General features: G+C 36.4%; 1 protein-coding gene across 4 annotated transcripts in view; it reads right to left on the bottom strand.

The window, feature by feature from the left end:
* The window catches only part of LOC143246546 (polycomb complex protein BMI-1-like), a 79,641-nt gene that overhangs the window by 32,485 nt on the left and 21,203 nt on the right, over nt 1-25,953 (bottom strand). For 3 of the 4 annotated variants that reach the window (XM_076493436.1, XM_076493440.1, XM_076493439.1), the window contains exons 2-4: nt 15,429-15,578; nt 1,723-1,819; nt 756-811 (exon numbers count right to left, since the gene is read on the bottom strand). In XM_076493436.1, the coding sequence (XP_076349551.1) occupies nt 756-811; nt 1,723-1,819; nt 15,429-15,578 (303 nt within the window). Of the gene's footprint in view, nt 1-755; nt 812-1,722; nt 1,820-15,428; nt 15,579-16,501; nt 16,955-25,953 lie in introns of those variants that run through there. The other variant, XM_076493437.1, reaches the window with a different exon arrangement.

Consider the following 25,953-nt stretch of genomic DNA (forward strand, 5'->3'; position numbering starts at 1 on the left):
GTCCAAAGTGTACTCGTGGGCGTATGGGAAACATAAAATTCTTAACATACGCGTTGTTTCGTTTCAACGTTGTTATGTCGTAGCAATTAACTCAATGCTACTCCATGTCAAAACCAGTTTGATTTGCGGTCTGAGAACAAGAGTATAAAACATATTTGTCAGTGGTATAGGCTAATTAACAAATTGCCTGATGCGAGCGAGAATTATTCTTTACCTGTTCCATAAAACTTACAATTTCAGTGAAGAAATGAAATGATTCTCTGATTCGCTACCCTCCTGTAGTTAGACCCATCAGTACTGCTTAGGAAAGCGAAACACAAATACTTGGCCTTATATTATGGAGGAGTTTAAATAATATATAGACTTTGATCTAAAGTAGAATAGACGTGATATTTACGTCATTTTAGTACTTTTGTTGTTTGAATTAATAGTAGGGTTCGATCATCACTTTTGTAGCACTCATGTTTCCAAAGGGCGGAAGGCAATTTTTTGCAGCAGTGGTACACGAACAGTGAATCTTAAGATCCATTATCCAATTATACAAGTTAACTCGAGTAAATAAGTCCAGAGATTTTGAATTTATTATTGTATATTGATTCTTACGTTGAAATTGTGAAAAAAAATAATTAGCGGATTATTTCTACTACTAGGCATATTATATTTCGAAACGGGCAAACACTAAAATACGACAGGTTAAATTGGGAGACATAACACTTACAACAGGCACATACAGAGTCACGCAGTGGGTAACTTACTTCGAAAAAGCCCGGGAACCAGTTTGTAGACAATATCTTGAAGAGTCTTGTCAGCCCTGTATAAAGCAGTGTAAAAAAGCAAAAAACTTTAAATCAACAAATCACAAGTTTCGTTACAGAATATTTGGATATGCTCACTATTCAAACGATAATTTATCAACAGATATTAACAACGTGCATGCTGTTAATGAGTTTTATTCTTTCTTCGTCTATAGGCATTTATTTCATAATCAACACAACTTTCAATTTCATATTTAACAATATCAGACCGCGAACATTTACAGCACAAAATAACAGAGAGAAAAAAAAATTATGTTTACATTACCTGTATTATAGAACTGATAACTCAAATCACGTAAAAACTAATTTACTAAAATTTTAATAACACTTCACTTACAAAAACAAACTATAATTGTGCATAACTGAATATATCAAAATACTTGCATTCAATGTATTTAATAAAAATTATTTTGTAATGTGTCTTTACACCTACTACATTTGAGTTTGAAGCCAGTACAAAATAGTCATAGACATAAAACGGAAATGATGGATGTACACATAGGAGAAACGTCACTACCGATCATGCGCTTAAGGATAGCATACATGTGTTAAACCTTTGAGGAGCATATGAATGTGTTACGTAACAACAACAGAAACCCGATCGCATTCGGAAGATTGACCCACGCATTTTCGAGATTGAACTGGGAAGTGAGAAGGTATATTCTTCGAAAGCACAAAAGTTATCAACTCAATTTCTTATTATAATAAAAGCATATCCAAAGAGAGTTAGTTTCATTTGAAATCTTACACAAACCCATACAATAATATGTGAATATCAGATTGGCTGATGCAAGGTTTAGTATCACACGCGTGGTATTCTATTAAAATTTTAATAGTAAGCAGCTATCTACGTTATGTGTAAGGCAATTAGTTTATCTATCTAACCTGATTACGCTCATGTAGTTACCTGATGTTCACCAGAGGGCGTGTCTTGTGGACTTGTACATCACATATGGGGCAGAACTTACTGGACTTCAGATATCGCACGATGCAGGTCTTGCAGACTGAAAATCAACCAGAATGTCATCAATATTTACTGCTATCGTATACAGATTAAATAAAACTTACATACCAAAGCACAGCGATATACTACTGTCAGGTATACCTCGTTAATTAAAAGCAGGGAGAATGATTTTGTTGTTCATTAACAAAATAAATGTTAAGTACATTTAACAAACTTTTATTGACAGAGTGAAGTGTCAGGAACACTTATTACATTCAGAGATGCTTGTCAGACAATTTAAGAAAAACACTCTTATTACTCACCATGACATTAAGAACTCCAGTTATTTTCATATTCTTTGATATACAATTTAGTACCTTATGATACTTTTAAAACGTTTGTGGTAATCGAAACTTACTTTTTTACATTATAGGGAAACTCTTATCTCATAACCATTCTTGCTTAGTTTGGTTTTGAATTTCGCGCAAGGGAAAGCAGCTAGTCATCATCACCCACCGCCAACTTTTGGGCTAATCTTTCACCAACGAATAATGGGATTGACCGTCACGTTATAACTCCCCCACGACTTAATGGGCGAGCATGTTTGGTGTGACGGGAATTCAAACCCGCAATCCTCGGATTATGAGTCGAGTGCCTTAAACCCCCTGGCCATGCCGGGCCTACCATTCTTGTGACACTCGAAAATACCTGTATAATTATGCTAAAGATAAATATGTAACCAAATCTATCGTTCTGTTTGCCACCGCTCACAAAGTTATGTCCACTTCAGAGAGTTCCACCTTTCATCTGTAACCGTGGGCAAAGGATAGCATATCGAAAGAACAAGATAAGGCGACCGACTTACAGTTGTGGCGTATATATTTATAGTGTATTATCTGTTGTTCACTACAGTAAACCTATACTCATATAGGATCGGCAGAACAGCCAGAATTAAAAGGTTAAACAAGTGGTATCATTACTGCTTATTTCCCTAATCCTGCATTGCCATAGGAATACGGTGGAGAGTAGAATCAGCTCACAACACATCAACACGTATAATACGTAATTAACTCCTGTGAGCGAAGCAACTGGCACTGCGAAATACAAAATGTTCGAAAAACATTTCCAGTACTTACATAACTGGAAGCACCAGATATTTTCTAAAGTAGCTCACACGTGGGAAAAAGCAAAAGGCCCAACGTGAACAACAGGCTGCTCAGCTCGACAGATTCCCGGGATCTCCCTCGTGAGAACGACGCCAGTTAGGCTACGCTGGCCCTGAAGACCAGAGATAATGCTTACCTAACAGACTTGTGCATATATTGATTTTCGGAGCTTTTGAATACGTTTTTGTTTGTTGCTTTGTTTTTTCCACATTATTTTTTGGATCAGATACGAGTGCTTTATTTGAATTAACGTAACATTCATTCGAAAATTAATATCAACTATTTATTTCAAAATGCCTGCGAAAGCTACATAAAAGAAATATCTACACAGAGCTGTCCCTAATTTCGAACTGATGGATTACAGTAAAGCACTTATTCAATAGCACCTACCGCAAACTCCCATGCCCTTCGTATATGACGAATAGCGGTGCTTCGACCGTTACACTGTAACCCTTGTTACGGTCCCTTAAAATGAACTGCGTTTCCTTAGCAATGGGACAAGAACCTAGACCTCACCCCTCGGATTCACACTCCCGGCATGCCCAACACTGGATCATATCCGGTCAGAATGTGAAACAGGAATGTGGCTGCCTTCATTTATGAACTGCGGAAGCATTACATATACATTAGCAGGTGGAATCCGGTTTTCACACACACAACACATACCTGCCACGTTTTAATTCAAATGTAAATTAATCACAACATGTTGACTTCTTGTCAGTAATTTGTCAATTTATGTGTTGCATATTAGTTCTGATCTATAGTGTTAAGGTTTCAATACCGTTGAAACATATAATTATGGACCTAATTTGTTCGCGATAAAAATTAAAAAATGGGGGTTCGATTCTCCACGATGGACTCAGAAGATAACCCCATGTAGCTTTGCTATAAGAAAACACACACACTCACAGAATCAATGGACCTAATATGCTAGTGATAAAAATTACGTTAGGCTGCAGCAACATTTCATTTTCTTCACATTTTTATTAATTTATCCACTGCAGATTTCAAAAGAAATTTGTTATAAAAATAAAATTTCACATAATAATTGTTTTGCCTGCAAGTCGAGCGCGCCTTTCGTTCGGCATCAGATCGAACACGTTAACCGGTTCGGACGATGAGACACAAAGGTTTACCAAAACCCGTCAGCTGTTCCCGGACGATGAGACACTAAGGTTTACCAAAACCCGTCAGCTGTTCCCGGACGATGAGACACTAAGGTTTACCAAAACCCTTCAGCTGTTCCCGGACGATGAGACACTAAGGTTTACCAAAACCCGTCAGATGTTCCCGGACGATGAGACACTAAGGTTTACCAAAACCCGTCAGCTGTTCCCGGACGATGAGACACTACGGTTTACCAAAACCCGTCAACTATTCCCGGACGATGAGACACTAAGGTTTACCAAAACCCGTCAGCTGTTCCCGGACGATGAGACACTACGGTTTACCAAAACCCGTCAACTATTCCCGGACGATGAGACACTAAGGTTTACCAAAATCCGTCAACTGTTCCCGGAGGATGAGACACTAAGGTTTACCACAAATACAATTTATGCACTAACACGATCTTTACCACGAATAATACGTTTGAGTTATATAGTTAACCAACGTTTGATTAGGATCACACACTTACATACACCTACTTGTTATTACGACAAGCATGATTGACAAGGAAGAATCGTCAACTCTCCGACCCACCCACCCACCCACTAACAGTGAGTAGTTTAGAAAAGTATACAGCTTTCAAATTCCCACTCATTTTACATGATTATTGTACAACCACCTTACATTTTTACATTTGCCACGATATAATTTTAAAATTTATTTATTTACAAAGGTTCGGGTGATATACACTGATGGCCAAAATCTTAAGGCCAATGAACAAAAAGAAAAAGTATTCACTTTGCGTTGTTACACTCAACCACTTGTTTGAGTTGAGCTTCGAAAGATGAAAATAAGAAAAGGAAAATAAAAATAAAAAACTTTTTTAGCATTTGATAGGGAAAATGTGAACACTATGAAATTAGCCTAAATACTAGCTGGTCAAAAGTTTAAGACCATACTGAAACGAAGCGTTAATCGGTAAACACGTAACGAAATTTAGTCATTTGTGTTCAAGCATTAGCGTTGTCAGCATCTCCCACTGACATCTCCTGTGTAACGTTGGGTAAAAACATGGCAAAGGCTAAAAAGTTGACATAGTTTGAACGTGGCAGGATTGTCATTGTCAAGCTGCAAAAACAAAGTCTCTCTCAACGTGTCATCGCTGGTGAGATTGAACGTAGTAAAACTGCTGTTGCAAATTCCTTAAAAGACCCTGAGGGATACGGAACGAGAATTCCAAGTGGTCGGCCCAAGAAAATTTCGCTGGCGTTGAGCAGGATGATTCGACGGGATGTCCGGCAACACACTAGCCGTTCGTCGAACGAGATTAGCCCTTACGGACGCAGAATGCAGCTCAAGAACAATAAGATGACATCTACAAGAGAAAGGCTTTAAAAACCGTAAACGTCTTCAAAGGCCACGCCTCCTTCCACACTACGAAACAGCTCGGTTAAACTTTGCTGACAAACACCAAATATGGGACGTAGAAAAATGGATGGTTTTGTTCTGTGATGAGAAAACATTTAACCTGGATGGTCCAGATGGCTTCCAACGTTACTGGCACGATAAGGATATCCCACCGGAGACATTTTCTTCACGACACAGTGGAGGAAGTTCCATCATAATCTGGAGTGCTTTCTCCTTCCATGGAACAATGGAGCTTCAGGTTATACAGGGGCGTCAAACAGCAGCTGGCTACATTGGCATGTTGGAGAGAGCATCCTTATTGACTGAAGGCGCTCGCTTGTGCGGAAATTACTGGATCTTTCAGCAGGACAACGCTGTAATCCACAATGTCCGCATGACAAAAGACTTTTTCATGGCGAATAATGCGATTCTTTTGGACCATCCAGCGTGTTCGCCCGAACTGAACCCCAATGAAAATGTTTGGGGGTGGATGGCAAGGGAAATCTATAGAAATGGACGTCAATTCCAAACAGTGCATGATCTTCGTGAAGCCATCTTCACCACTTGGAATAACATTCCAGCCAGCCTTCTGCAAACACTTATATCGACCATGCCAAAGCGAATTTTTAAAGTTATTCGCAATAACGGCCGTGCAACTCTCTACTGAGACCTCTTGTTGGGCATTTCCTACCCTGTTTTGGACTTCTTTTTGGTATGGTCTTAAACTTCGACCAGCTAGTATTTAGGCTAATTTCACAGTGTTCACATTTTCCCTATTAAATGCTAAAAAAGTTTATTTTTATTTCCCTTTTCTTATTTTAATCTTTCGAAGCTCTACTCAAATATTTAAGTGGTTGAATCTAACAACGCAAAATGCATACTTTTTCTTTTTGTTCATTGGCCTTAAGATTTTGGCCAGCAGTGTATATGCCAAGCAATGCATGAACAAAATATATTAAAACCAAAGTACACGACAGTGGATGATCGTGTTTGCTTTCAGTATGTTTGATGATTTTGGGTAAGAGTTTAAACCTAGAAATTACTTCATAGAATATTCTGTATTTATCCAAATGTTTGTACCGATCGGTAAGATGCCAAGCGAAGAATTAAAATCTGAAAGAAAAAAAAAAAAACGCTTGAGATTTTCTTTTCTTTTGGTAGATAGAATAGTTTTTTTATATTCGTGAAAAGAATTTTACAGATTTTTTTTAAACGAATATTTTCATTGGAGTCTTACATAACTTACTCGAAATGCTTCCTGTGCACTGAAGTCAATGATAGATTGACTGGCACGTGAGTGAACCGAACATTACACGTGTCCTACAACAGCGCCGTCTAGAAAACGTTATTAACACTCCTGCGAAAAGACGTTTCTAGTCCTGATTTCTCCAAGCCCGTTCCCCTGGCTGTAGTTTCGCTAGATAGTAGATAGGGACAGTGGGAATCTCGTTAATCCATTCATTAATGGATTTAAATGGCAATTTCATTTAAATACAAAATTATTAGCCTAATATTAATAACCTTTCAAGTTGCTCTGGGGCCTATTAGGCCCCACTTTTCGTAGGATTGTTAAAATTTCAACACACGTGCTACTTACAAATCAAAATATGCGAGAGTTCGACAATGACGACGCCGGTTTCCTCGAGCATCGCCGAGAATGTAGAGTACAACAGTACACCATGTGATCAGTCAGCTTTAAATACCGCAACTGACTGTACCTTTCTTTCAGTGATTTTCTCAAAGTATTGGGTACATTGCTTAGTGGTTTGGTAACTATTACACTACGTAACGCACATTTTGTTCCTGGATACTATGTGCTAATTTCTTAATTACTTATGTTGTAACAGTACAGAAAATGGCCATTATTCCCTTCAAACTTTGCTTTTGTGAACTGAATAATGAAATTTAGAAATTAACCTATTTTCTATGTTAAAACTAGCAAATTTGCATTTTTATTTACATAAAGTCTGAATAAAATAACATATGAATCAAGATTTACATGTATTTATACTAAAGTTACACAAAAATGAACAAAAACGTTTAGAAGTGAGTAGTTTTTCGAGATTTACCACCATAATGTAAAATCACTTTTACGTATCAGCCCCCAAATACAGTCTCCAATCACGTTTCGTTATACGCTCCCAGGTCACAAAAGTAAAGTTTGAAGAGAAAAATAGGTCATTTCCATTTACTTTAGGTATAAGCAATTGGGAAATAACACTTTCTGTCCAGGAACAAGAAAAAGTAAAAAGTTTGTTACATAGTGTTATGATTGTTTCTCTCCTGGATCAACAATGCACAATATATATTATATATAAGAAAATTCTGTAATATCACTTTTCTTCTTAACTTTTTATGATAAAAAAAACTTTTATTAAATCCTCATAGTTATATAGAAAACTTTCGAAAGCTTTATGCCCGTGGTCACGTCCAACACTTGGATACAGGCCACCACTTATAAACAAACACAACCTACGATCTAATTTTCTTGGTGATGTTTCTACAAATTCAAAATCACCTCAAATAAGGCATAGAATGCGAGATAAAAATATTTTAACAATATATCTAAAAGGTCAATCAATTTTTATTTCCTCCTACAATAGGTCTTCCTCCAATATTGGCAGGTTTTCCAATACGACTGCACGCTTTTTGTTTTTGTGTCTTTTCGAACAATAATCTATTAATCTCCTGCGATTTATGGATTTTAGGAATACCATAAAAATGCTCAATTTATAAATTAGTTAAAATAATGTTTTTTTTGCTAATATCATCTTAAATTCATAAACAAAATAACTTATGTTTTTGTTTTATGAAAGACACGAATCTCAATTTATTTGAACGTCCCATTTGTAGTAAACTTTTGTATCGTTTAAATGTTTTTTTTTTGTTGTTTTTCGCACAAAGCAACTTGAGGGCTATCTGTGCTAGTCGTCCCTAATTTAGCAGTGTAAGACAAGAGGGAAGGCAGATAGTCATCACCACCTACCGCCAACTCTTGGGCTACTCTTTTACCAACGAATGGTGGGATTGACCACACGTAATAACGCCCCCACGGATGAAATGGCAAACATGTTTGGTGCGACAGGGATTCGAACCCGCGACCCTTGGATTACGAGTCGCACGCTTTGCCATGCCGGGCGCCGTTTAAATATTAATGAACCCACCCAATTATAAAATTATTGGGCCATTGTTACTCTTATTTTAGTCTTATTCTGCTTTTATGTATTAAATCGTTTGACTCCTAATCTGAGAGTCGAGGGTACGAATCCCCGTCACACCAAACATGCTCGCTCTTTCAGTCGTGGGGACGTTATAATGTGACGGTCAATCTCACTATTCGTTGGTAAAAGAGCAGCCCATGAATTGGCGGTGGGTGGTGACGACTAGCTGCCTTCCCTCTATTCTTACACAACTAAATTAGGGACGGCGAGCGCAGATAGCCCTCGTGTAGCTTTGTGCGAAATTCAAACAACACACACTATCTCCTAAACTAATAACCGCGGAAAACATGTATATACACTTGTATCAAACTGGGTATCTTGTATTGAAAAAAAAAAAATTTAACCTTTCTAAAAGGTTATATATCCAAGTGAATATCGATCCGTCAGTCTTCATGTGTGCTGAGCGATCAATATGAAAAATACCTAATAAAAACAAAAACGTTTCTTTTTTGGGAAGGAATTTCATGAAACAAACGGGACTCCGTCGACTGACTGAAAGAAATATTTCGAAGACAGAACCATGAACATGAAAAAATCAACAAGGAGAACGTGTTTGAATATATGTATCCGTTGTTCTTCGGTGACGTGTCTGTAGACTTACGACATTAGAAAACGGGTTTCGATGCCTGAGGTGGACAGAGTACAGATAACCCATTATGTAGCTCTCGTTTTGTATTAAGGAGAGTGCTACAGGAAGAGCTGTCTGTGCTCTGCCCACCATGTGTATCGAAACCCAGTTTCTTGTGGTACAAGTCCGCAGACACCGAAACCACAGCCAAGGGAACGGGCTTGAAGAAATACCAATGCCACTGGGGGACGCATTGTGTAACTTTGTGCTTCATTACAAACAAACACATATATATGTATATGATAGACAGTGTATATGTCCTCACCGCAATGTAGATCCTACTTCTTCAGTCACCTCCAAATCCTAGGATACATTTTATAATCCTAAGTTGTAGCTTGTACCCTAGGCTCTTTTTGTTAAAAATGCAGCGTGTTTTGTTTAATTTTAAAAATGTATGGTTATGATATAATTAATCAAAGGTTTGGATTTGCCGTTTCTAATGCAATCCTTTCACGCGAGTTTCTGTACTTATTTACTTTCATTTAAATGTATTTATTTGATTTCTCTAAAATGTATTCAATGTATGTGAATGGTCACCGATTATGTCGCGCCTTTCATTGCATTGTTCAATCTTTATGAAGTTAAGTATAATAGCCTTAACTAGTGACATATTACATTGAAACTACAATTCAGCTGCAAATGTAACTAACTGATAGACGGTGTATCCTCACCGCAATGTAGGTTCTACTTCCGCAGTTACCTCGAAAACCTAGGATACATTTCATAATCCCACGTTGTAGCTTGTACCCTCGGATATTTTTAAAAATGCAACGTATGTTGTTTAATTGTAATTGTTTTGGTTTAAAAATTATAATATGTATATTAGATAGATAGATATACATCATATCTGCATATCAGTATTATACACATGCATGATCTTATTGTACCTGTAACGGATTTAATATTATTCTAATAGCTACGCGTTTTTTTTTCAGTTTAATACATATTTAGAAATGTATGTAATGTATATTATTACATGTGTTTTGCGCATGTCCCGCTTGTCCACTAAATATGAAGAAGATTCTCGAGAGTAAGAATCAACAATAGCGTACCTTCGAATATTGTTGGGCCAACTGAACTTTCTGAAACTTCACCCAAAGATTATACATCTACGCGCAAGAGACAGTAAGAAAATATTCTTGGTCAGTTACAATCAGCATACTATAATACTAGGAAGTTATAATTGTGATTAATGCTTATTAATCGGAAAAATACAGAATTGGACCACGAGCATTTACAGATTTCGAACATCACAAACCGTTTAACTTCAAACATTAGATATTTTCGTCGGGAAAAAAACTCAAGTATGAAAATAGAAGTAGCTAGCATTCTCGTAAAGTGAAGTATATCTGTTTCAACACAAATGTAATTTGCGCGTCGTGAACCATCGACAAAGTATTCCCAAACTGAAATCTCAGTATTGTTTTTAACTTTGTACAACTTTTGCATATAAATCATTATCTTTAATAACCCTTATAAACCGTATTGTTGTTTATATATTAAAATATACTTGTGTTAATAAAGAAAATTGTGTCTATCAATCTTGTTAGCAAATTTTATAAAATCTGACATATTGACATGCAATTCAATTAAAGTTATATTTTCTGGCTATTTGAAATCGTAACAATAAATCGGAGACTTGTCCAAGATAAATTATAATACGTAACATACGTTATCAATTAAACTGGTTTAAGTCGAATATCTCGCCTTTGACACTTCTTATACAAATGATAATTGCCATAAAGCTCTCACTTCGGTAGCAGTCTTTTTTCTTGCGTTCGATAAAATGACAAGGAACAGTGACATCCAGCGAAAACAAATCTCCGGAGCTACTTAACAAACCTGAGCGCTTTCTTATGCTGGATGCACCCACTGCATCAAAACCCAAACAGTTTTACCAATAACGTATTGCAGTCAGTCTCCTGTTGTTAAAAATGTGCAATTTTCCTTACTGAAATATATACAGAATGACAAAAGACGGTTGTAAATGGCCCAATGGACAATCAAATTACATGTACGCTCCGATTCAAGGGAATGGATTAAATGCATATTTTTATCTATAATCGTTGTAAATTATATAATTTGTTATTTTAATTCAAAAACAAGCCGAAACAAAAACAAATTAAACACAAACACTGCATCAAGTGAAAAGATCCCAGGGTACAAGCTAAAATGTGGGATTATAAAATGTACCCTAGCTTTTGGAGGTGACTGATGAAGTAGGACGCACATTGCGGTGGGGATACACCGTCTATCAGTCTTAACCTCCATCCACCAGTCTCACATAAGAAATAAGAATAGCAATAGATATAGAACTAGAAATAGAAGTTAAGAAAACGAAATGTAAGCGCTCAGACCCACAACGTTCCACATCCATATCACCTTTCACTCCCAAGTAAGGAATTAATTGAATAAAAAATGAAGAAATAAGGTACTAGCATTTGTGGGTAAGTAAGATAAAAACTTGCTTGATGTTAGCCCCTAATATGGTAGAAAGGCACTAACTGACAGCACAGCAATTATATAATTAGTCAGAGATTTGGATTTGCTGTTTTTAATGCAGTCCTTTATGATTTGACTTACTTACCTTCATTAAGATGTAATTATTTTCATTGTAAATTATAAGTATTACAGATTCAAAAATACAGTTATAATCGAATCTCCACAGTTGGTTCATACTCACAAGAAAATACTAACTATTAATTGTTTTAAAATTTTATGTCACGTTCATTAATTTAACCCATCTCTTCTGAGGGTAAAAAGGTTTATTTAGAAAAAAAATCATATTGTACGCACAAGTTGGGCCCTTGACCGTAAAATAAAACCCAGTATGATGTTTACAAGCGGTTAGTGTGTTAAAAGGGAGAGAGAAAAGCGGCTAAACATGTTAAGAATTTCTAGCACAAAAACTGGGTTTATCATTTAGGTAGCAAGTGTCCACCTGTCCAAAGAGCGCGTGCTATAAAACACGAGCCTTGAATCATCCGCTTGAAAATGAATTAAAGGCGCAGGCCCACGCTTCACAGCCGGATAATGTTTCCGTAAACAAGTTTATCGAAATAAATATTGATTTTTCTCGCAAAACGTGCCCGTCTGCGTGTAGTCTTGAACCACGTGGAACTCGTGCGGCTACAGAGTGACCTGTTTATTAGACCTTTCAGTTTCTCCTTCGTCGTAACACCAAATAACTTTACAACATTTGTTACCAAAAAATTGTATTTCGGTAACGAATCACGTTTAGAAGAACGATATTTGGGAGGTAGCGCATTCATCAAAGAAGCCGTTTTATTACGTATGGGAAATGCGTTTTAAATACACCGCAATGCGAGGTGAAAACGGTTCACGTTTCGGACTCGCGTGATGGTTTTTGGTGCTTGGGAGTCATGTTTTCACATCCCACCCAATAGCCAGTGTTTTCTCGAGCACCTGAAACAAGAGGAGAGAAATGGAAATTTTAAGGAGGGGGGGGGGGTATAAAGGCTGAATAAAAAAACAGGGGGAATAACCTCCGTAATTAAATGTCAGCACTATCTTAATTTGCTGTTTGTTTGAAAACTATTACGCATTGAAAAACACGGCAAATAATCAAATTATATTATACAACTAAACTTCCTGTGAATAACTGAACAATTGTAATCCCAAATCGAAATATTTTAACTTGCGATAACGAGGAACCCGCTTGAAGTAAAAATGCATCTCAAGACGGCTGGTATGGGTTTTAAAAAACTTTTATTAAAATAAATTAGAGAACAACATTTCGATCTTCGAAGGTCATCTTCAGGTTAACAAAGAGAATTTGCATCTGTTAACCTGAAGATGACCTAAGAAGGTCGAAACGTTGTTCCTACTTTATTTTAATAAAAGTTTTAGTACCCATATCAGTCGTCTTGAGATCCATAAAAACATTTCAAAGCACCCAGAACTAGTTTAAAAGCATTGGTAACACTACGTGAGACTAACTGATCACTGGTGTGAAGGGATAAAAAAATCCTTGATAATTATACAACGCATTTCTGAAACTTATTAATTAATCATTCTGGCAATTAAAACGTTCATAGAAAGTACTACAGTAGTTACTACCGCATCTTACCTTCCAGTATAACACAATGGTCCTTTGTTTGGTTAAATCTGATTGTTGTTTATTTATTTCAAAACAAAACTTCATTGGGTCGTCTACCGCGTCCACTGCGGGGAATCGAACACCAGATTCTGCCGGACGACTTTAAAGGAAGCATCAGAATTTTCGCGCGTGCTGACCGTTCGACAAAACTAGTATTTCTGAAGTCGAATTATGATATTAAAATACCGCTCGTCATTTTATTACCGTATTTGTCCAAATATAATACCCAATACAATACTTTTATTTCTCCAAATAACTCCGAAATAATTGACTGCGCATTATATTCGCGCACGTTCTATTTTGTCAAGTATTTTACTGGATGCTACCACCGAAAATCATTGAAGTATTAATACCGATTTCACAAAATATTCCATATTCAACGAGAAGAATGATGACACAGAGATTCAGGAGAGCAAATCTGTCGATTGTGAAACTGAATCATTAGTTTAGTTTATTACCACGAGTGAAAGGTAATCAATTTCGCGAAATTGGCACGTACAAAAAAATATAGTGACACATTCCAAGAAAAAAAAAGTTTAATACACTGCTAGTTATTTTCTATGTTTAGAAACTATTCTTTAATTTATTAATCTTTGAAAATTGGACGCGCGTTGTATTTGGGCAAAGACAGTTGTCAAGGTAATATAGTCATTATTAGTACAGCGAGCGCAGATAGCCCTCGTGTAGCTTTGCGCGAAATTTAAAAAAAAAACAAAAAACAATCAAACAAGTAAACAATGTCGGTCATTGTATTTTGCTAATATTTACACATGGTTCCAAGAATATGAGGCAACATTGCTACTAACCTATTCTTAAAATTATGCACCAATTATAGGCTTAGGGTTGTGTGTAAAAGCCAGCTAAAAACACCATACATTTGTCTATATAAACGTGTGTACGCGTGAGTGTTCCTAGGTACGTGTCGTCCTTTAATGTTCAATCAACACCAAACTTGACAATGACACAGGCTGACATGAGAATGTGAAGGGGGTTGGATCCCCCCCCCCATTTGATTTTAAATTGATATAATTCTTGAAAACAGTATTTCTTTCTTTTTAGTATTGGTATTTTTACGTATTTGTTTTGCAATTTTAATGTTTATTATGTTAAAAAAAATAGAAGCACAATTTCTTATCCGTTATAACAAAGAAGTTTTTAGCTTACCCATCCAACAGACGGGTACTTTAAGTAGTATTGTCATATATTAGTTATTTCCTGCGCTATTATGTAAGCATACCCCAAAACACTCTCATCATAACTAAATAATGTAAACAAACAAGCTAATAAGATTTTTTTAAACAAAAGTAGAAACTAGTAAGTGGACTGTTGGCAATGGACAATTTATGTCGTTCTATTTTGATTTGTTTACTGAACAGGTATGGAATTCCCTGAAACCAGTATAACTCGGCGAGATATGGCGAGTCGAATAACAGATTGGGTTTCGTATTTACGATTAAATCCGAGGATTCTTTGTTTACGTCCCGCTGCCGCAAAAGCGCGATTCTCACTTGGGAGCCACGTGCATATTAACTTATAAATGTGGCAGCCAATTCCAAGGATTATGTCATATGAGGGCTGTCCAAACGTTGGCGATCACTGCTGTTGGCTGTCTTCCTTCTTGTCAATCGGTTCAAAATTAGTGTCAGCTATGAGAAGAAAAATAATGTGTAGTTTTAAACGAAAAACGTAAAATAAACGAACTATGAACGAGCCCCAAAAAATGGCTTAAGGCCCAGAGATTCCGCGTATTTGGTGTTTTTGATTTGTTTACAAGCTAACTTTTCGTCGTATCTGGAGTTTATTCTTCTAAAAAAAAATATACCTAACAAACGTTCATAGTATCATCTTGGGAACACTGATTAGGACAGCCACAGTTTGTGCGGCTGAACAAAAAAAATAACCGCACATGTGTAATTCAATATTAAAACATAAATAAATAAATCATTGATAAAATAAAAAAGGCCCTACAACTGTCACCGTGTAATATATAAAACAAAGAACAAATATCCGTGTATACTTACATGAATGGAGACACTCAGTTATCGTGGTAGCGTCTATAAAATACCCGCCGCATAGCACACAAGTCAAGTATGGGTTAACTTCCATTACATGTAGCCCAGAAGGTTGGTACATGTTGCTCATCGGTGGGGAGGAATACCCAACTTCGGCCTCTATGAACGAAATAATACCAGGTTTGTGAAACTAATAAACACGTAAAGCGCTACGTTTGTTGGTAGAAAAAACAAATTTCTCTCAATATTAGGAATTTATGTAAAAATAATTTTTTTTGTTAAAATAAATATCTATCTACAGGTCTGATTTTACAGCGAAAACTGAAAAATATAACAAACAGGTCTTGCGAAAATACAACTGTACAGAAAGCTCCATTGTACAACAATGTATTTTATTCGTAACAAAGCTTGCCTTGTAGAATTAAAAATGCCTAAACGATTGTAGTAAGTTAGACATTGTTTCAAATGGAAAGTTGGTAAAATGCTTTTAGAACATGGTCTTAACAAACGTGAAAAAACAAAACCAACCGCAAATTCAGATTTTCAGACACTGAAATGTAGTGTTGTGTTTTCATAATTCATTCGCTTGCACTAAGAATCCACTTCAGAGATAATTATATACAAAAAGGCCCGTGTTTGTTCGTTAATATGTTTGATACTACAAACTTCTAATTACGTTTGTCACATGACATCAATATTACGTTCTTAAAGTCTGCATTCTCTACTTTGTCCCGAACAGATTTTCAAAAATCGTATGATAATAGCATTCAATATATTCCATAGCCATTGGTGGCAACACGCGTTCCGCTCAAGTCACAGCTCTTCAGGCCGTCTAATATACAACAATCACTATTTATACAAGGGTAATAGTAATATCTTATGACAAATACAATCTTACTTCGTCAGTCTGTAAAACTAAGAGGTGTTCACAATATAACCACCAATTTCTATTTATTCCAAGCGTATCACCCAAATCTGTTTTCTTTCGTTTCTGGGTGGTTAAGGTACACTAGAAAAATAATTACTTATGTATTATAAACATAGTAAATTAGCAATTACAAAACACATTCGTAAAAGCTTACCAAGTTACACAATGTCGTTTCTTGCTGAAACATGATAGTAGTCGTACCGAAACATTTTCTTATCGCATTCAGGGTTACAGAATTTTGAAACTCAATATTAATGTTACAAATTCTGACACCTAATGGAAAAGTCTAATTAAAAAGATTTCCGTAGTCGAAACTCTCACTATTTACGCCAACAATGAAACTCACGAATGTTCCAGCCGTCACAAAGCGAACCAGCTGATTCCAAACTCCATCCACTCACTAAAACACGTGGCTACCCCTACAGCCTCTAGGTTAGACGCTACAACTGGCATTGTGCCAACTGACGTTAAACTCTCTGAACTAGTTCGCCTTGCCTGCCCGTAGGTCGGTTCTCCAGGTCCACTGAAGTGTTGGAACAAATTTGAATAGATAAATACTTCTCTAATACACACAGCGCACTGGTCTGTCTGGCCACTAACCAGTCACCCTCGAGCTTATTTCTGGTTTTCACGCCTTAAAATCGAACAACTAGCCCAACCAATTTCTAGTACATTAAGTGGGAATATATATCTTCGCGGAGAAAGCATCTTGGTCTGTTTTCACAGTCAATCAGTCTGTCTACACATTAAAATGAATAATAATAGCTAGTTTAATTACCGTAGATTAGTGTTTACATACGAAGACTGAACGATATTCAATAATTTCTGGTTGATAAGGCTTATTACGAGCTTTGTTGGTTTGTATTTTCTATTAGCTCGTTTTGTTCATTTGTTTGTGTTTTTTTTTTACAGCGAATGTAGAGGAGTTAACTGTTTTTCGCTTCTGTCAATTTACGGTTCGTCCGGTGTGGCCTGGTGGTTAGGGGCGCTCGACTCGTAGTAATTTGAAGTTCACGGGCACAAAGCCCGTCACCCCAAACATGCCCGCCCTTTCAGTCGTAGGAGTGTTATAATGTAACAGTAAATCCCACTATTCGTTGGTAAAAGAGTAGCCCAAGAGTTAGCGGTGAGTGGTGATAAATAGCTGCCTTCCCTCTAGTTCTACACTGCTAAATTATAGACGGCTAGCGCAAATAGTCCTCGTGTGGCTTTACATGAAATTAAAAACAAACGATCTAAGTTCACGGAGGGTCCAAGTAATTTACATTAGTTGTCATGTCATACATCAGGTCGTGATGTATTAATACATCCCTGGAACGTTTCATTGAAAATTATAAGTTTCTTCAACGAATACTAGAAAACTGTCGTGAATTTGGAAAGTTTCTTTTAATGTCAACAACACTAAATTACGGTACATCTTGACATATTACTGCATCAATATGTTCAACCTGTATATTAGAAACAGGATGTATAATCACATTTCATGTTATTACTTTCACCTTTAGAAGACCGGATAGGGTCAAGTGGTTAGGGCGCTTTACTCGCAACTAGAGGGCAGGCACGGATTCGAATCCCGTCGTACTAAACATTTTCGCCCTTTCAGCCATGGAGGCGTTACAGTGCGATGGTCAATCGTTCATATAAGAGTAGCACAAGAGATGGTTGTGGGTGGTGATGACTGACTAGTTGCCATCCCTCTAAGTCTTTAAGTAGTGCTAATTTAAAGGCAGCTAACGCAGATACGCCTCGAGTAGCTTTGCGAGAAATTCCAAAAACAAACAGCTTACGGTCAACAGTTGCCTTGTAGAATGGCATAGATTCTTTAAACAAGTGGTAATGTACTGCGTCGTTTTCTTTACAATAAATGTAATATATTTGATCTTTCTTTCTTATCTGTGTCGTTAATAACGTACTCAAAAGCCATATCCTGATTATTCTATATCTATCTGTTTTCTACTGAAAGCAACGTTTACATAGTATTTGTATATGCCGTCTCTGTCAATGAATTAGCTGGGAAAATATCAAAGTTTTGTTTATGTACTCCTAGCAAGAGAAATTATTCTGCAGTCTACTTTAAAGCTGAGGCTCGATAACAAACAAATCTGTAGAATATTAATTACACTTCAAAACGTGGTGTAGGAATCTAAACTATCCATACATTTTACAAGACAAGAAAGTCGAACGATCTTCATTAAATTTTGAATAGACCCATTACATTTATATAATGTTTGTCAGGGATCTGTGTTTGTACTTTTTTTTTATAGCAAAGCAACATTGAGCTTGTCGACTGAGGAAAATCGAGCCCCTGATTTTAGCGTTCTGAATCTGTAGACTTACTGCTGTCCCATAAAAGGGTCGCGGGTTCGAATCCCAGTCGCACCAAACATCCTCGCCCTTTCAGCCGTGGGGGCGTTATAATGTGACGATCAACACCACTATTCGTTGGTAAAAGAGTAGCTCAAGAGTTGGCGGTGGGTGGTGATGACTAGCTGCCTTCCCTCTAGTCTTACACTGCTAAATTATGGACGGCTAGCGCAGAGTAACTGAATTAATTTAACATGAATATTTGTCAAATTCAATTTAGTTTGAACGTGTTAACGAAGATGGTGCTTAAGTAACATGTCATCAAGAATTAGAATTTTAAACAAAGTCGCAACAGATTAATCTTAATTGAACTTTAAGAGCTGTTAGCATGTTATTAAGCACAAAGTTACACAATGGGTCATCTATGCTCTTTTCGCCATGAGTATCGAAACCTGGTTCCTAGCGTTGTAAGTCCACAGACATACCGCTGGGGGACGAATTGTAAGGAAATACGAGTTTCCATCGAAAGGTTAAGGACAGCTTCTTGTTGCATACAGGAACCTGATGTTGGTAATGTTGGAACTGTAGAGTTGATGAAACGATACCCTAAACTTGTTTCAATTATACTGTAGCTAATTACACAGACTTGGTTGAAAAGTGACAGGAACTTGGAGATAGTTCCTAAGCAGAACCACTTTGCTTTGAAAGACTCATTTCTTTTTGTTACGCATACGTGCCCTTCAAACACGTCACTTCATAGTAGATCTCACAACATGTGTAATAAAAAAGTCCCACATAAGAAGAAACAAACGTAATCAAAACTTTTTATGACATGGTTCGCCGAATAATGCAATAATTATATCAAAATGTTAAAGATAAAAAGGTTTACTGTGTTTGCTAATAAAAGATAGAAGAAAAAAAAGATAACTATTTTGGGATAAAACGCTCACACCTGTCCTACTCTACCTATGAGCTTCCACATATGGTTTGTCTATATTTGACGTCTTTTTATGGTTCATTTAAAAAAGTCATAAGAATTTTTACATAAAACAGATCAAATGATTATTCAGAGAAATATTATCACTACCCTTCTCTCCGAGTACAGGTTGAAGCCCGCCATGGCCTGGTAGTTAGATCGCTCGATTTCCAATCTGAGAATTGTGGGTTCGAACCCCTGTCAACAAATATACTCGTTTTACAGCCGTGGAGCGTGATAATATGATGGTCATTCCTACTATTCGTTGGTAAAAGATCAGCCCAAGAGAAGGTAGTGGGTGATGTTGATTAATCTATCACTTTTAAATTAGAGACAGTTAGCATAGATGGCTCTCGTGTAGTTTGGGGTGAGCTTTAAAAACAAATAAACCAAACTTAGTTGGTTAGTATCTGTACTACCGAGGATAAAAAAATAAATAAATAATATATATATATATGTATTAAACAATAATAAAAATGCCACCAACAAATTTGACATTTCTGCTGATAGAATAAAATAATCACTATACATGAGCCACAATACATGGACATTGCCCTGAAAAGGATCAAAATAATATTCAGTTCTACAATTACAAATACCAATCTGGCAAGAATATAAGTACGGGGAGGAGGAAGAGGTCATAGAGAACCTGACCCTCCAGGGCATGAACTTTTCTTACCCAAACACCGACAGAGATTCGAAAGATTGGTTAGGATCGCCCAACAGCCAGAGAAGGTAGCTTCTTTTAATTATCATGAGCTGATTTACAACACAGAAGACCTGTTATGTGACTTTCTGCTCAAGAAGAAGAAAAATAAACAACAGAAGCCATAATCAGATCGACATTTGAAGAAGTGTTGACAATATACATATAGATTTCATAATAAAGAACTTTCGTTTGTTGTTAAACAAACAGCTACACAGTGGGCCATTTGTGTCCTACCTATGGAGAATATCAAAATGTGAATTTTAGTGTTAAGCCTTCAGACTACAAACTAAAACTATTGCTTCACAAAACATTGTTAAATGTTTACGCTGTGTAACCCTAAATTAAGTTATTAATTATATATTTTTGGATCAAACTTGAACACTACTAAATTGGCAAATAATTATATACGTTTATTGTCCTCAACGTTTCAATATTTCGCCTACATCATGAGAGAAAAGATAAAAAAAATAAAAAAACATCCTAATACAGGCAAACAGACATGTTCATGACAATTAAAATTATGACTTTTATAACAGTTAGCTGGGGTATGGAAATGATTTAAAAACAGTAAACTAGCTTCTTTTAGGCTTATCAATGGTAACATGAAGGTTTGAGACTTCTGGAATTTGTGTGTGTGTGTTATATTACTTCTAAATACAAACCATTTTTCACTGTTCTAAATTAAGAATCAAAATACGTAAAAATCAACACTTCGTACTTCTGAACATGCGCAAATCATGTTCAGTTACCTGCTATTACGTGAGGTTGCCATCAACGTTCAGTAGCGAAAAACAAATAAAATATGATGATATACAGTATGGAAAATATCAGAGAGTTCTGGATAGGCAACAGAACACGAATCACAAAATTTTGTATAAACACAAACAAAGGACGAGAAAGTTCTCTGGAAGAGAAACTGGTAACTGTACGGAACCAGGAAATATGAACCCAGCACGATGTGGTATTTATGTACTTTCTGAAATACAAATATGAAATAACAGTGTTGTAAATACTAACACGTATTAACCTGTCCTCAGCGGGCGTGAAAAAGGGATAGGTATTATCACCTCCTGCCCCCTAGTGGCTTAGCGATATGTCTGCGGACTTACAACGCTAAAAACCGGGTTTCGATACCCGTGGTGGGCAGAGCACAGATAGCTATTGTGTAGCTTTGTGCTTAACTCAAAACAACAACAACAACAACAAACGCCTCCTTGCTATCACGATTCCCGCGCTTATACTATTCATAAAAACAGTTTCGAGTTTGATATTTTTCTCGAAGAAATAATAATTATTGGCTGATAGGAATCATCTATGTTTTCAACAGAAATATGGTCTGCAGACAACGGATGTCAAACTATGATTTTTTATTAAAGAAACGTTTTTATGTAACTAACTAAACTACTTGTGAAAAGGCGCAGATAGCCCTGATGTAGCTTTGCATGAAATTTAAAACAAAATAAATTTCTCAAAAGACTGCACAAAATAAGGAATATTTATTTACTAAAGTCAAAATTATGATAAGGTAACGAAATGAGTTTCCAGAGAAGTCATCACGGCGACACCTAGGGAAAATCTAATTATTTATATTTTAAAAATCAAACAATGAGCTGCTCACGGTTAGCTGTATATAATGTAAGGGCGCGACAATTCGTAGACATGAGTTACCACTCAGTCACATAACCTAAACACACTGCTCACATTTTACTGGTTACATGAATAGATATGATACTATGGTTGTTATTTGTTAAACTGGTTATTACTTCTTCTCTATTAACATGATGTCGCATGTGAAAGAAAAAAAACAAAACAGTCACTTCATTGGCCGCAGTTCCACGTTGAACTTGTGTGCACTTATTATATATGAAACTCTTTTTGCTAAACTTAGAAGTCATATAAAGTGATTAAAAATTAAAACTACAACACTGAAAACTTTCAATAAGTATGCTTTATGGCTTTAGATACCAATTATTCGATTCTCTAGTTATTTTGTTTTAAAAAACCTAGGAATTCATAAATACAAGCCATACCCTTCCTACAAAATCTACCCTATACTGAGCTAGTTCTCAGAACAACTACTTTTCCCAACTCTAACAAATTTTGAAGTTCAGCATCTGATGTTCCAAGCTTTGCATACTAAGACCTGATGACAAACTCATCATAAAGTCCTAAAAGTTCGTACCATTATTAAACCAAATCAAAAGAATTCCATGATAGTGCAAAAATTTTAAGAAACCAGAGTGTACAAACCAGTTAAAATAATATTCCATCTGAAATGTTATACTAACAACTCCAATATCCAGAGAACTATACTTGTTGTTGTTTTTTTAAGAAAAGAACTGCACCTTAAAATTCCTAACTTTGTCCTGTATCTACAGGTAAGTTCTTCACGATTTCATTGTTTTTATTCATTGTAAACAACTGTGTGTAACAAGGTCGGCTAAGTGAACACATTCTAAAATACAAGTTCATTCACTAAACTCAGTAGAGCGGATATCTCTACCACACAGCATTGATCATACTTGGTTCTCAAAAAAATATGAAAATGTCTGTTCGTATGTCTGTCGTTACCAACTAATAAGGGCCACTTTTGGCAAGATAAAATAAGGAATAATATTCTATGTATGTCGACTAAATTTTGTCAAAATCCGATCGTGTCTGACTGAATTACGGAGCAAAAATGGTGTGAGAAATTGGTCCCCATGTTAAAAGATAGAAAGGTTTCGGATTTTTGTGACCTTACTGTGACTAATCAATTCTAAGTTTGGTCATAGAGTTCAAACGTATACCAATTTTTGTCGACATCCATTCAGCCATTATCGAGAAATCGTGCTGCCAAACACACACACAGGGTGAAAACATAACACCGGAAGTAAAACTTGATTCATGCCCAGTCGTCATAAAAGTAATTTTAAACCCATAAAAAAGTTATGAGAATTAGACAGCATTATTACTTCAACAAGCCTCATTTCATTCATTAGTCAGTTTAACTGCAAACGTATATTTTGAAGATTTAATGCCCTTAAAAAAAAACACTGACCATAAAACTTCATAACATATATAATAATCATAATATCATATCAGAGCGAGTGGTTTTGTTAACCTTTTTTTTTTTTTTTTTCAGAAACCACTTGCATGACTTGCATTCTATTTAAAAAATTCACACCATTACATACCAGAAGTATTAAGTTACGTCTTTATGGGTGTTCATTTTCACCCTGCCAACAAGAAGTTTGATAAAATCACTCCTCACTCAAATATATCATTTTGTAAGAAGGAGAATCCAAACAACTTATCACACCCACACGGGATTTATACATTAAATAGCGTAATATTAATTTGTTTGTTTTTTGAGTCTCGCGCAAAGCTACACGAGGACCACCTGCGCTAGCCGTCTCTAATTTCGCAGCGTAAGACGAGAGGGAAAGTAGCTAGTCATCATCACCCACGGCCAACTCTTGGGCTACTCTTTAACCAACGAATAGTAGTATGACAGCCACATTATAACGCTCCCATGGCTGAAAGGATGAGCATGTTTGGTGTTACGAAGATTCGAACCCGCGAACCTCATATTACGAGTCGAGCGTACTTACCACCCGGCCATGCCGAGCCAACATAATATTATTAAAGTACACCAAACGTATATAAAGGAAAGTGCAATGACTCGGTTTCTATGGCAACATAGAGCATGTAAGCTGCTAAAATTTACCGTATTTATACTCTGGTGTATATTTTGTTCTAATAAATGTCACTCACAAGTAAAAAAGGCCTGGCATGAACAGGTGGTTAAGGCATTCGACTCGTGATCTTAGGATCGCGGGTTCAAACCTTCGTCACAACAAACATGTTCGACCTTTCACCCGTGGAGGCGTTATAATGTTACGATCGGCATCAGTATTCGTTGGTAAAAGAGTAGCCCAAGAGTTGTTAGTGAATGGTGATGATTAGCTGCCTTCTCTCTAGTTTTACACTGCTAAATTAACGACTGCTAACGCAGATAGCCCTCGTGTAGCTTTGCGCGAAATTAAAAAAAACAAACACAAGAGAAAAAGGAGTACCTGAGATTATATGTAACTTACTGTAAACTCAAGCTACAGAAGATTACTGTTGTATATGATTTTATAGTTGTAAAAACTGTCACAAGCTTCAAACTGTGAACATTGTTATGGAACAAAGACACGACCGAGTTACTCCGGATTATTTCCGGAATTATTTCAGCTCAAGGTCATAAGATTAAAATGCTATTAAGGCAACAAAAAACAATAAACCGGCAACATCTTTCTGACTTCCCTTACGAACTTCTGTGTAATCCAACACGAATCTAACAACGTATTGTTTACATCACTATTTCGTTGGATCTTATGATTGAGATTGTAACAAAATATTTTTATAGAAGTTACATTTCTACTCCATTTACTTAAACTGAACAAGACGTACAAGAATAGTCGAGTTCCACACACTATGAAGCTAAAACATTAAAAAACCGGGAACTGTGCCTATTGTTCGATTAAGAACAGATTGTTTTAAATTTGTTTTTTTCAAATGGGTGAACTCGAAATCCCCCAATGGGGCAGCGGTAAATCTGCAACACCACTCAGGTGTTAGATTCTTCTCGATGGGGGCCTGGCATGGCCTAGCGCGTTAAGGCGTGCGCTTCGTAATCTGAGGATCGCGGGTTCGCGCCCGAGTCGCGCCAAACATGCTCACCCTCCCAGCCCTGGGGACGTTATAATGTGACGGTCAATCCCACTTTTCGTTGGTAAAAGAGTAGCCCAAGAGTTGGCGGTGGGTGGTGATGATTAGCTGCCTTTCCTCTAGTCTTACACTGCTAAATTAAGGACGGCTAGCACAGATAGCCCTCGAGTAGCTTTGTGCGAAATTCCAAAAACAAACAAACAAACAAATATTCTCGATGAATACAACAAATAGCTCAATGTGGCTTTACTAGTCTTAAACACGAAAATAACTAAGATGTGTACAGTAAGAATGACTAAAAATAATTTTTAATGTATAAAAGAAATAAAACTTTCAATTTAAGTATTTCGAATCTTAATATAAAATAAATATTTCCATTAAAAAAAAAAACTTTTCCGACCGCCCTTTAACTTTGTAAATGAAATACATCAATGTTAATAACTCGTTAAATCGTAAAACAATGTCTCACTGACCGCGATACTTCATAAAAGGGACTTCCTGTAATGTTAAAAGTAAAGAAAATTCAGTTATAATACATGTCAGTTTATTTTCCGTTTCTAATCACATAAAAATTGTAAATATATTCGTTTCTATTTCATTCTCTTTTCATCTACACCAAATCGCCTTTTCCACTAAGATATCCTTGCATAACCACATCAAATTATTTTGTCTATCTACTTCCTGCACTTACGTCAAATTGTATCATTTTATTACAACCTTCAAACCATTTAGTTTCTGTTTCTACTTTCTACATAGCCATGTGGTTAGGGAGCTTGATCCGCAATCTCAGGGCTAAGGGTTCAAATCCCCATATCCGCAAACATGTTTGCAATTTAAGCCGTAAGGGCGTTATAATGTGACGCCCAATCTCTCTATCAGTTGGTTAAAGAGTAGCTGAAGAGTTGACGATTGGTGGTGGTAA

Source organism: Tachypleus tridentatus, chromosome 3, assembly GCF_004210375.1.
Source record: "Tachypleus tridentatus isolate NWPU-2018 chromosome 3, ASM421037v1, whole genome shotgun sequence".
NCBI lineage: Eukaryota > Metazoa > Arthropoda > Merostomata > Xiphosura > Limulidae > Tachypleus > Tachypleus tridentatus.